Genomic DNA, 13,184 nt, shown 5'->3' with positions numbered 1-13,184 from the left:
AGAGTCGTGTGTTATCAGTTATGAGTCTCCCCTTGACAAAGCCAGATTGTTCTTTGCCCAACAAATCCGGTAAATATGGGTCCAAGCGAAGGGCTAATGCTTTGGAGTAAATTTTGTAATCAATATTGACCAAAGATATGGGCCTGTAATTTTTGCAAGATCTGGAATCCTTGCTTTCCTTAGGGATGAGACAAATGTGAGCTTCTGAGAAAGAACCAACAGAGTTGTTGAGGGAGCAAAAAGATTGTATCAGAGAGTGCAGTTTGGGTAATAAGAGTTTAGAAAAGTGGATATAAAATTCAACGGTGAACCCATCTGGACCTGGTGCTTTGTCTTTTTTAAGACATTGGAGAGCTTTCAAAAGTTCATGTTGTGTTAGGTCTAATTCCAAAGAGGATAAATCAAGAGGGAATTGTTGGGGTTTCTGAATTGTGGAGAAGAAATATGACAATGAATGATCCGTGGATTGTGTTTCGGATGCGTATAATGATTTATAAAAAAGGGAGAATTTCTTCAATATTTCTGCATCTTTAAATTTTAAATCGGCATGTTCATCATAAATGGATTCAATATTTAACTTGTTATGTCGGATTTTCAAGTAATTAGCCAATATTTTTCGTGCTTTGTTTTTGCCTCCATAAAATTTTGTGCTAGCTTTTAATAATTATAGGGAAGCATTGTCTGTAGATTTCTTATTAAATTGCATTTTGGCATCAATAAGAGTAGTTAAGCACTCCTTCGAGTGAGTAGTATAGTAAGAGTGTTCCAATCTCTTAATGTCCTGAAATAGATCTTTAGTGATCTTGCATGCAATTTTTCGTTTTTTGGCGGTGAAACCAATGACGAAATCTCTTGCTGAAGCTTTAAAAGCATCACAAATAATTGAAAATGACAAGGATTCATCTTGATTAAACGCAAAATACTCACTAAAGAAGGTGGTGAAGGAATCAGTGAACGTTGGATCTAGAAGAAGGGAGTTGTTAAAATGCCATCTTCTAGGAGCATCAACTTTGGGAAGTAAGTCAAGGCCAATTGAGACAGGAGCATGGTCAGATAACAAAATGGGGCCAATTTCTGCGTTCATTAGAGATTGCATGATGTTGTGAGAAACAAAAATATAATCTATTCTTGACTGGGTTTGATGAGCAGGAGAATAAAAAGTATATTCTCTAATGGTCGGGTTACATAGACGCCAAGCATCAAGAAGTTTGTGCTGGGTAATGGCATGGACAAAGGATTTATGGGACTTATTAGGGACAAAATTGACTCTAGAATTTCTATCGATAAATGGATCAAAGACCTGATTACAGTAACCAGCTAATATAAAATTATATTCAATACAGTGAGTAATCTGCTTCGCTAATGCATGTCAAAAAGACGCATCACCACCGGTAGGAGCATATACATTAAAAAAGAAACTGAAACATCATTCAATAACAATTTTACATTCAGCCATCGACCATCTTCGTCCGCGTTTTGCGATATAAGTTTAACTGGAAGCGTTTTACTGCACAATATCATAACTCTGTTGCGTTTGCCATCTCCCTGGGAAAAGAAAACTTCCCCCACCCAGCCTCTTTTTAATTTTAAAGATTCAACCTCTGTGAGATGCGTTTCCTGCAAGAATACTAAATCCACACCTAATTTGGCCAGGTGGGATAAAACTCTTTGTCTTTTGATAGGAGAGTTTAATTCCCTAACATTCCAAGAAATTAATTTTAAAGGATATCGAGAAAAAAGAAAGGGAGCAAGAACGTGAAGCGAGAGTCCAAGTCAGTGAAGCTAAGAGAGAGTGAAAAAGCAATAAAAATACAGAGAGCAAGGGCTGGGCAAAGAGGGAGAAAGAGAGTGTATGTTCGAAGCTAGAAATGTGAGCAGAATATGGCAATATAAAGGAAGAAAAGTATAGTAGATAAAAAATGGAAAATGAAAAAATAGTGAAGTTTGAATATGCAGCAGTAAATATAGAAATAAAATCGAACATGTGAGAGAAAATAAGAGTACTAAAGACACCAATTAAGCAAAGAATCAGAGAATGCAAGGCATATCGAGAAACAAAAGACATTACGAGACAAATAAAAAAAAACACATACCTACAAAAAGGGAATGAGGATGGGAGGGTATGTGGAACCACATGGAGCAGACAGACATCTAGGGAAGGCTCGGCAGGACTCCGGGAGGACCTCTGGACGACTAGCCATAACTGTGAAGCGAAGAATAAGATATACAACTTAGCTCGCAAAATGAACCATGAACACAAAAACATTAAAACCGAATAACAAGAATTCAAGGCCATCAAAACAGCATAAAAAAGAACAAATAAACTGTAATGCTGTTGAGGAAGAACTGTCAACATGTACATGAAGCTAACTTCATAAAACCTGCAATCAAAAGGATATCGACATCTCAAATATGCAGTTCAATAGGTCATGTAATATGCGGCGAGGAAAAGCCTGAAGAGACCGTAGAATCCGTCTTGTGCGAATTGATGAAGCTATGCAAACAAACTGGATCTTCGTAAGTCGTTGTTCTGTTGTTGTAGGTGACCTTAAAAAGACATGGGTGGAACAGGCCATATCTAGCACCCATGGAGCGAAGGTCAGGTCTCATGTTGAGAAAGGCTTTACATCTGGCTGCAGTAGCTTTAGAATAGTCTTGCGCAAAGAACAGTGTGGAACCGGACCGAGTGATACGTTGAATAGCTTTGGCTGCTACCAATACTTTCAGCAAGTGCGTATGTTCTAGAAAATAAAGAATGACTCCTCTTGGTCTTTGTGAAGAAGAAGTAGTAGCAGAGGCTGGTTCCAGTCTGTGGGCGCGTTGTATGTTCAATGTAGTGTCATCTGACATGTGTAGGATTTTAGGGAGGAAAGATTTGAAGAATGCAATAGAGTCTGTACTTTTGGCCCCTTCCGCCAGACCATAAACACATAAGTTCTTTCTTCTGTTACGATTTTCAAGGTCCTCTACCTGCTTCTGAAGAGTTGAAACTTGAGAGTGCAAGAAAGTGACATTCTTAGTAGTTTCTTTGAGGGAAGAGACATTGTGCTCTACTGCAGTAAGTCAGTAAGTCTTGTATCTAGTTGCGACCAGTTGTCTGAAAGGATTTGTAGTTTAGAATGAGTCTCCTCCATGAAGGGTCGAAGGGCTCTTATCTCCTGTAGCAACAATTCCATTGAAACTGGGGAAGCTGGCTTAGGGGGCGAAGGGGGATCTTTTTTCAACCGTTTCACGTTAGATTTTCCTGATGTAGCTTGTGAAGGATCCATTGTTGTGCTGGCGCTTTCTGCCTCAATTAATTGTAAGTCTTCCAGTTTGGATAGCTGTGAGAAAAGTATAGAGTTTTTAATAAAAGAGCGTTGTGGTTTTGATGCGTTATGAAGAGAGTGTTTGGTTCTACCCATGAACTGGAGATGTAGGTAAAGAAGAAAGTTCTGAAGGTGAATCCAGCAAAAATTGGATAAGTAAAAGAAGGAAGCAGCTTCAACCTGGAGTACGCAGTGCTTTAAATAAAGATTAAGCAGCCAGGTGTATTGATGTGGCCTATGAGGGACTATCAGATAGTCACTATCTTAAAGGATAAGGATCAATGCAGTCGTTGTTGCACATGAACTGTGCTCCCTCAAAACGCCCTCACCTTCTTCTTAAAATGCGTCATAAAGTGCCAGCATTTAGAGCAAAGAAATGAAAAGCATAAGTGAAAATAAGTAAAAAACAGTTAATGATCATCTGAGTACTGGAAAGTTCACCGCTTTGGAGTTGTGAGAGAAAACCTCAAAATGGCGGTCATATCATAATCCCCTTAACAGCTGTGGAATAATGAATCAGTGTGGGATAGCTGTGCCACGATAATGTCACCATTTATGTGGACAGTAAAGTCATGGTGTTGGAAACCGGGCAACCGGGTCAGCAGTCACCAGGCTTCCAAGCATACAACGGTAGCTTGGCTCGAGCGGTCGGGGGTCAGGCACCGTGTGAAGCGTACGTCACACCCTCACAATAACCATGCGTTCATCCGTTCCAAAAACGACACTACACCGTAAAAATTATGAAAGAAAGTAGTTTGTCTTTATCTTTTTCTCTTACTTGCAGGTTCATAAAAATAAATACAATACAATACAATAAGTTTTTCCTCAAAAGAGCAGGTCAAATAAATAATACCACAGTGGGGTTTCAATAAATAGGATCAGGTCATAAATAAACACGGAATAAATATAGGTGCAATAAATACAGAGGGCAATTAAATACTGTCAGACGATAAATACTATGCAGGAATAAATACAGTCAGACCATAAATAAAACGCCTTCAATAAATAATATAAGCAATTAATAACAATGGCAAATCAGATCACATTTATGAGGTAGTCTGGTTTTACTATGCCCAAGTACAGCTTGTGGTCATTTGGATGACATGAGGAGTGTCCCACCTAGATTGGTCAAGGTTGGGCCTGCACTGAGGTAGAATAAGGGTAACCCAAGGATCTGGCTCTCCCAAAATACACAACCCCTCACAGAGGTCACTACACCAGTCTCAGTTCACCCCTGGCACTCCCAGGCTGGTTCTAACACCCCTCTAGCCCCTAGAATGGTCTTTTAGGGCTCCACAGGGCCTCAAATGCCCTTTCTACCACTTACTGCCCTTTTCACGATGATCGGCTCCGCTCGGCGCCGGGTCGGCGTCGCTGGACGGCTCCGGTTCGATGTCGCGTCGATCTGTTCCACTCGACGCCGTGTCGATGCCATCTGGCGGTTCCGGTCCGATGTCGCTGGGCGGCCTCGGTTCGATGTCGCGTCGATCTGCTTTACCTGACGCCGGGTCGGTGCCGTGAGGCGGCTCCGGATCGATGTCGCTGGGCGGCCTTGGCTCGATGTCGTGTTCCGGCATCACAGGGTCACGGTCTCCCCGCTTCCGGGTGTCTCCGGAGTGCGACCTCCACTCCCGACCTCCGTCGGCTCCACCTCGGGTTCCGGCGACTCCGGAGTGCGATCTCCACTCCCGACCTCCTGCGCTCTTCACCTCGACCTCAGGCGACTCCGGAGTGCGATCTCCACTCCCGATCTCCTGCGCGCTTCACCTTGGTTTCCGGCGACTCCGGAGGGCGGACTTCACTCCCCCGTCGACGCCTCAACTCGACCTCAGGTGACTTCCTACTCGACCTCTGGTGACTCCACGACCTCCGTCGGCGCCCTCTATCGACCTCTGGCGGCTCCGGGTACGACGTCTGCTTTCAGTCAGCGCCGCTTCTCCACCTCGGGCTCCAGGTCTCCAGGCTTCTCGACGTCAGGACTCCAGGAGAACACTGCTATACAGGTCAGGATCTTGCTGTTCTTCCTTTGTAAGGCCTGTTCCAAATGTTCAGGTCCTTTAGATGGTTTTTCTGGACTTGGTCCCACACAGGGCTCTAGGCTGGGCTCGGTCAGTAGGGACTAGCATCAAGGGTGGGTTTCTGGACCCCACTCCAAGCACTGGTTTCCACCCCTGCTGCCTCACTCCTTCCTCCTTCTGAATCTCCGTCCTCTCTCCTCTCTAGTCAAGTGCCAACTGCCAACTGCCACACTGAGATGGCCTCCCAACATTCTAAACCGCCTCCAACTGTCACAGGGTTCCAGAATGTTGCAGAAGGTTCTAGAAATCTCCAGTGGGTTCTGATGATGTCACAGGTGGCCTCCATTTTGTGTCTCAGGCCCTCAGACAGAAGTTCCAGGGGTAGGGAAAATGGCTCCCTGACACTGCATCAACACTAAAAAGGTCTGGTGGTTCCCAAAAAGGAAAAATCCATAACAGGGTTTGAGGCAAAAGTGGGACAAAATAAATAATGATGAGGAGGGACCACCCAAAGGGCTGACAGGTCTAACACGCGTCCCCCCCAGCTGAAAGTGGGGAGAGCTACCCAACCCCTTGGGAGTTCTCATCACTAAGGCGGAAATACCTTGAGAGACCGTCTGCATTGGCGTGGTCCACTCCAGGCCGATGTTCCACCTGAAAGTCCATTCCCTGTAGGGAAATAGACCACCTTAGCAACTTGGGATTCTCCCCCTTCATCTGCATCAGCCAACAAAGGGGTCTGTGGTCGGTCTGAACTAGGAAGTGCGAGCCAAACAGGTATGGCCGCAACTTCTTCAGAGCCCATACCACTGCAAAGGCTTCACGCTCTATTGCACTCCACTTCTGTTCCCTGGGAAGTAGTCTCCGGGATAGGAAGACCACGGGTTGATCCAGACCCTCTTCATTGAGTTGCGATAACACTGCCCCAATGCCATGTTCCGATGCATCCGTGTGGACAATGAACTCCTTGGAAAAATCTGGGGCCCTTAAGACCGGGGCCTCGCACATGGCTTGCTTCAGCTTCACAAAGGCCTGCTGACAAGCCTCCGTCCAGACTACCCGTCGAGGTTGTTTCTTGGACGTGAGCTCCGTGAGGGGGGCCACATTGGTCCCGTACCCCTTCACGAAGCGGCGGTAGTATCCTGTGAGGCCCAGAAAAGCTCGGACCTCAGTCTGAGTCTTGGGGGGTTCCCAGGCCATGATAGCCTCTATTTTCGCCTGGAGGGGTTGCACCGCTCCCCTACCCACCAAGTGTCCAAGGTACACTACCGACCCCTGCCCGATCTGGCATTTACTGGCCTTGATCGTTAACCCAGCTTGTTTCAGGGCCTGGAGAACAGCTTGCAGGTGACGCAAGTGATCCTCCCAGCTGTTACTGAAGACGGCGATGTCGTCCAGATAAGCAGCAGAGAAACTCTCCATTCCGGCAAGGATCTGGTTCACCAGACGCTGAAACGTGGCAGGTGCGTTCTTGAGCCCAAAGGGCATCACGCAGAACTGGTAGTGGCCCTTGGGCGTGGAGAAGGCTGACCTTTCCTTAGCTCCATCAGTCAGAGAGATCTGCCAGTACCCGGATGTAAGGTCAAAGGTACTCAAATATTGGGCAGCTCCCAGCCGGTCAATCAATTCATCCGCCCTTGGGATCGGATGAGCATCAGTCTTGGTTACTGAGTTCAGTCCCCGGTAGTCCACACAGAACCTCAGTTCCGGTTGGGCCCCCGGTGGTGCAGCTTTTGGTACTAATACCACCGGACTGGACCAGGGGCTGCTGGAAGGTTCAATTACTCCTAGCTCCAGCATCTTAGTGACTTCACTGTGAATGCTGGCCTTCACCTTGTCTGTCATCCGGTAGATCTTGGACTTCACAGGTGGGCTGTCTCCTGTGTCCACGTCATGGACGCACAGGTGAGTCCTACCCGGAACAAGGGAGAACAACGAAGAGTACTGCCCCAAGACCTGGCGGCAGTCCTCCTGCTGTTCAGGAGTTAGGGACGGGGAGAGAATCACTCCCTCCACCAACCCATCCTTTTCTTGAGATGCAAATAAGTCGGGGAGAGGCTCGCTTTCCACGTCCTCTGCTCCGTCAGTCACCATTAACAATAGTACTTCGGGCCTCTCATGGTGGGGTTTGAGGCGGTTGGCATGCAGCACCCTTAGGGGCTGACGAGGGGTCTTCAGGTCCACCAAGTAGGTAGCCTTACCCTTCTTCTCCAACACCTCAAAGGGTCCTGACCAGCGATCCTGGAGGGCGCTAAGCTCTCCTGGTTCGATCACCCACACCTTCTGGCCAGGCTCCAACTCCACCGGGTGAGCATTGTGGTCATACCACGCCTTCATCACTGCTTGGCTGGCTTCCAAGTTGTCAGAAGCTTGCTTCCACAACTTAGCCATTTGGCTCCGGAAGGCCAGCATGTAGCTCACCACATCCTGGGGAAGCTTTCGGGGAGTTCTTTCCCATCCGTCTCTCACCAGGCTGAGAGGTCCACGCACAGGGTGCCCATACAAAAGCTCGAAGGGGCTGAAGCTCACTCCCTTCTGTGGCACTTCCCTGTAGGAAAACAATAGACAGGGTAGGAGGACGTCCCATTTCCTCCGCAGGCTTTCAGGCAGACTTCTGATCATGCCTTTCAAGGTCTTATTGAACCTCTCCACCAGACCATTGGTCTGGGGGTGGTAAGGAGTGGTGAACCGGTAGGTCACTCCGCACTCCTTCCACATCGCCCGCATGTATACTGACATGAAGTTGGTCCCCCTGTCGGACACAACTTCCTTGGGAAAACCCACTCGGGTAAAGATTCCCATCAGGGCCCTAGCCACAACAGGTGCAGTAATGGTCCTCAGAGGTATAGCCTCTGGGTACCGTGTGGCATGATCCACCAGAACCAGGATAAACCTGTGACCAGCTGTAGTAGGCGGATCTAACGGACCCACAATGTCGATGCCCACCCTTTCAAAGGGGGTGCTAACGACAGGAAGTGGTTCCAGGGGAGCTTTCAGCTTCACCCCTGTTTTCCCACTGGCTTGACAAGACACACACGTCCGGCAATAGGTGTCGGACGACACTTTCATCTGAGGCCAATAAAAGTGCGGGACAAGACGGGCAAAGGTCTTGTCTTGCCCCAGGTGTCCTGCCAAGGGGATTTCATGAGCCAACTCCAGAAGGAAGGCTCGGTAACGTTGAGGGACAACCAAGGCCCGTGACGATCCGTGCATGGGTGCCTTGGGTTCACTGTAGAGGAGGCCATCCTCCCAGTAAATGTGGTAGTTCCCCTCAACGTTACCTGCTGCCTGGGCTTCGGCCTGTCGCCTCAGTCCCTCAAGGGTAGGACACTCCTTCTGGCCCTTGCAGAATTCCTCCCTGGTCGGCCCTCCCTCCACGTGCCACTCGGCCGGGATGGGTAGGTCCCCCAGTTCAGTAACATCCCCCTCCGCGGACTCCTGGTCCACCACCTCCGGTGGCCTATCCGTCACACGGGGCGCGGATGCCGAGGCAGGCTCCTCCTGTCCTCGGTTCTTCCCTTGATTGGCAGCCGGCGGTGCCTTTGTTCCCGGCTCCCGCCTAAACGAACTCCCCCTCCGGGTAGTCGCGGACCTTGTGCTGACACAGGCCCAGTCAGGTGTACCCAGCATCTCCGCATGAGTCCGGTATTCCACCTCCTTCCAAGCATTGTGCTCCATGTCATTCCCCAGCAGACAATCGACTGGCACGGCAGGGCTTACGGCAACTCGAAGTGAACCTGCAACCCCTTCCCATTCAAAGGGAACCTCGGCCACCGGATAGTGGCCCATTCTGCCGTCAGCCATCGCGGCAGGGTGGAGTACATGGGGAATCACCTGCTCTGGAGACACCAGTTGGCTACGTACCATAGTCATACTGGCTCCTGTGTCTCTCAGAGCCTCCCCTCTTTGGCCATTGATGGTGACCCACTGCCCATACTTTGTGGTATTTGCGGGCACCTGGATCTTAGGAACCATCTCCCGTTCTCCCAGGGACACTAAAGTGACACCCGCCCACTCCCTTCCCTTATCTAAGGGCATCTCCTCCCCGAGCACTACACTAGCTACTCCGGGGGTCTTTCCTCCGATGGGAGGGGGTGGTCTTTTCGGGCACTTCACATCTCCCTTATAGTGTCCGATACCACCGCACTCGTAGCAATGGACAACCCTTGGCTGCTGACTCTGGCCAGGATTAGGGTTTCTGGGTGGGTTAGCCCTAGGGGTGAATCCTGTTCCCTTCCCTTGGGAACTATTTTGGGGGCCTTTAGAGAACTCAGTTTTCTTTTCCCCTCCCTCTTTCTTCTGGGGGGGCGCCCTGTCCGGTCTTTTGAGAGTCCCCTCCAGTCCCCCTTGTGGACACCCGGGTACTAGCCCAAATGTCCGCCTCCTCAGCAAGCTTCCGGGGATTGGTCAGCTTGCTATCCACCAGGTGTTGACGCAGTTCAGGGAAACATTTTTCGAGCAGGTGTTCCTTCAACATCAAATCAAACAACCCCTCGTAGTCCCTCACCTCACTGCCTTGTATCCAACCCTCTAATGCCTTCTTTGCATAGTCCAGGAAATCCACCCAATTCTGTGTGCCCAGTTTGTGGCTACCCCGGAACTTCTGTCTATACTTCTCGGGTGTTAGTCCAAACTTCCTTACAAGCGCCACTTTCATGGTGGGGTAGTGGGTCTGCTCATCCTGCTCCAGGGCCAATAATGTATCCCTACCAGCTGGAGGCATGTATTTGTACAATCCCCCTCCCCAGTACTTCTCTGGAACCCCATGGACCCTTAATGAGATCTCATAGGCCGCTAGCCACTTGGCGATATCATCACCTGCACTATAGCTAGCTACTATGTCCTTTGGCAAATAGGGTTTGGATTCCCTGGTGATTCCTCTTTCTTCGCTGCCACCACTAGGAACAGGGTGTGCCCCGACCCGTAGGATCTGGAGATCTATCTCCCTGAGCCTCAACTCGTGAGCCATCCTCCGTTCCTCTTTTTCATTCTCCAGCTTCGCCAAATCCCATGTGAGCTGTCTTTTCTCCCTTCGGTCAATGAATTCTGCTTCTAATAAGCCGTTGCTAGAGACACTGCTGCCCTTCCTTGAAAGTGTTCTGGGCCCCGCTACTAGGTCCCCCACCTCAGGTTGGTACAAACCAGCCCCCTCGCTGACAGGCTCTCCATCCCTATCTTCCTTCTCTACCTTACTTTCTCGACGTGCCTCCCCCCAAGCCCTTAAGCTGGTCTGGAGTTCACCCTTCTTTGCACCTTGGGGACAAAACACCCCCTCTCGCTCACAAAACTCTCTGAGTTGGGCCACAGTATAAGTTTCCACATCCTCCAATACAAACTCCATTTTGCCCACTCAGGATAGAAGACAGTTGCTTACAGAAGCTATGCAGGGGGGTACCTTTTGTAATACCTCCTCCCACCACCAGAAGTAAATTTGGAAAAACAAAACTCAAAATTAGGAAGTCCGCTTGGAGAAAACTCCCGGTGTAGGCCTATGGACTACCTACAGTTATTGTCGAGTAGACGCAAGCACAGCTCTATCCCACCGCTGAACACCAGTTTTATGTTGGAAACCGGGCAACCGGGTCAGCAGTCACCAGGTTTCCAAGCATACAACGGTAGCTTGGCTCGAGCGGTCGGGGGTCAGGCACCGTGTGAAGCGTACGTCACACCCTCACAATAACCATGCGTTCATCCGTTCCAAAAACAACACTACACCGTAAAAATTATGAAAGAAAGTAGTTTGTCTTTATCTTTTTCTCTTACTTGCAGGTTCATAAAAATAAATACAATACAATACAATAAGGTTTTCCTCAAAAGAGCAGGTCAAATAAATAATACCACAGTGGGGTTTCAATAAATAGGATCAGGTCATAAATAAACACGGAATAAATATAGGTGCAATAAATACAGAGGGCAATTAAATACTGTCAGACGATAAATACTATGCAGGAATAAATACAGTCAGACCATAAATAAAACGCCTTCAATAAATAATATAAGCAATTAATAACAATGGCAAATCAGATCACATTTATGAGGTAGTCTGGTTTTACTATGCCCAAGTACAGCTTGTGGTCATTTGGATGACATGAGGAGTGTCCCACCTAGATTGGTCAAGGTTGGGCCTGCACTGAGGTAGAATAAGGGTAACCCAAGGATCTGGCTCTCCCAAAATACACAACCCCTCACAGAGGTCACTACACCAGTCTCAGTTCACCCCTGGCACTCCCAGGCTGGTTCTAACACCCTCTAGCCCCTAGAATGGTCTTTTAGGGCTCCACAGGGCCTCAAATGCCCTTTCTACCACTTACTGCCCTTTTCACGATGATCGGCTCCGCTCGGCGCCGGGTCGGTGTCGCTGGACGGCTCCGGTTCGATGTCGCGTCGATCTGTTCCACTCGACGCCGTGTCGATGCCGTCTGGCGGTTCCGGTCCGATGTCGCTGGGCGGCCTCGGTTCGATGTCGCGTCGATCTGCTTTACCTGACGCCGGGTCGGTGCCGTGAGGCGGCTCCGGATCGATGTCGCTGGGCGGCCTTGGCTCGATGTCGTGTTCCGGCGTCACAGGGTCACGGTCTCCCCGCTTCCGGGTGTCTCCGGAGTGCGACCTCCACTCCCGACCTCCGTCGGCTCCACCTCGGGTTCCGGCGACTCCGGAGTGCGATCTCCACTCCCGACCTCCTGCGCACTTCACCTCGACCTCAGGCGAGTCCGGAGTGCGATCTCCACTCCCGATCTCCTGCGCGCTTCACCTTGGTTTCCGGCGACTCCGGAGGGCGGACTTCACTCCCCCGTCGACGCCTCAACTCGACCTCAGGTGACTTCCTACTCGACCTCTGGTGACTCCACGACCTCCGTCGGCGCCCTCTATCGACCTCTGGCGGCTCCGGGTACGACGTCTGCTTTCAGTCAGCGTCGCTTCTCCACCTCGGGCTCCAGGTCTCCAGGCTTCTCGACGTCAGGACTCCAGGAGAACACTGCTATACAGGTCAGGATCTTGCTGTTCTTCCTTTGTAAGGCCTGTTCCAAATGTTCAGGTCCTTTAGATGGTTTTTCTGGACTTGGTCCCACACAGGGCTCTAGGCTGGGCTCGGTCAGTAGGGACTAGCATCAAGGGTGGGTTTCTGGACCCCACTCCAAGCACTGGTTTCCACCCCTGCTGCCTCACTCCTTCCTCCTTCTGAATCTCCGTCCTCTCTCCTCTCTAGTCAAGTGCCAACTGCCAACTGCCAACTGCCACACTGAGATGGCCTCCCAACATTCTAAACCGCCTCCAACTGTCACAGGGTTCCAGAATGTTGCAGAAGGTTCTAGAAATCTCCAGTGGGTTCTGATGATGTCACAGGTGGCCTCCATTTTGTGTCTCAGGCCCTCAGACAGAAGTTCCAGGGGTAGGGAAAATGGCTCCCTACACTGCATCAACACTAAAAAGGTCTGGTGGTTCCCAAAAAGGAAAAATCCATAACAGGGTTTGAGGCAAAAGTGGGACAAAATAAATAATGATGAGGAGGGACCACCCAAAGGGCTGACAGGTCTAACACATGGTATTCCAAATGAGGTACCAGGCATATCGAGGCAGCCCAGATTCAAATCTATGGAGCAGCAAAGCGCTCGCAGCTGAAGCCGAGTTACCAAAATGGCGGCCGCGATGCAGCGAATTCACGCAGGATTATTTTACCTGGAAATATTACTTGTTTTTCGCCTTGAACGGCTTCAGGTGTCGTCACGTCTCTGTCTACATCGGTTCACCGATGTTTCCCCATGAACAGCTTCACTCGGAGTTCCGTTATAGCAGGACTCCTCCGTGTCGGTGCCGGGAGCCTCACGGAGACGCCTCCATGCTAATCGGGCACCTGGCC

General features: G+C 49.5%; 1 protein-coding gene across 6 annotated transcripts in view; it reads right to left on the bottom strand.

Annotated features, from left to right (window-relative positions):
• Positions 1–13,184, bottom strand: part of LOC146817752 (uncharacterized) — a 221,216-nt gene that overhangs the window by 53,183 nt on the left and 154,849 nt on the right. For 5 of the 6 annotated variants that reach the window (XR_014962584.1, XR_014962581.1, XR_014962583.1 and 2 more), the window contains one exon: positions 2,094–2,203. Coding sequence is in view for 1 of the 6 variants with exons in the window: in XM_085609234.1 (XP_085465360.1) it covers positions 2,098–2,203 (106 nt within the window). In the remaining 5 variants the exon portion in view is untranslated. The remainder of the gene's footprint in view (positions 1–2,093; positions 2,204–13,184) is intronic. The other variant, XM_085609234.1, reaches the window with a different exon arrangement.

This window comes from Triturus cristatus, chromosome 6 (assembly GCF_964204655.1).
Source record: "Triturus cristatus chromosome 6, aTriCri1.1, whole genome shotgun sequence".
Lineage (NCBI taxonomy): Eukaryota > Metazoa > Chordata > Amphibia > Caudata > Salamandridae > Triturus > Triturus cristatus.
The sequence above is the reverse complement of the archived record's forward strand: the minus strand, read 5'-3'. Positions and strand labels throughout refer to the sequence as shown.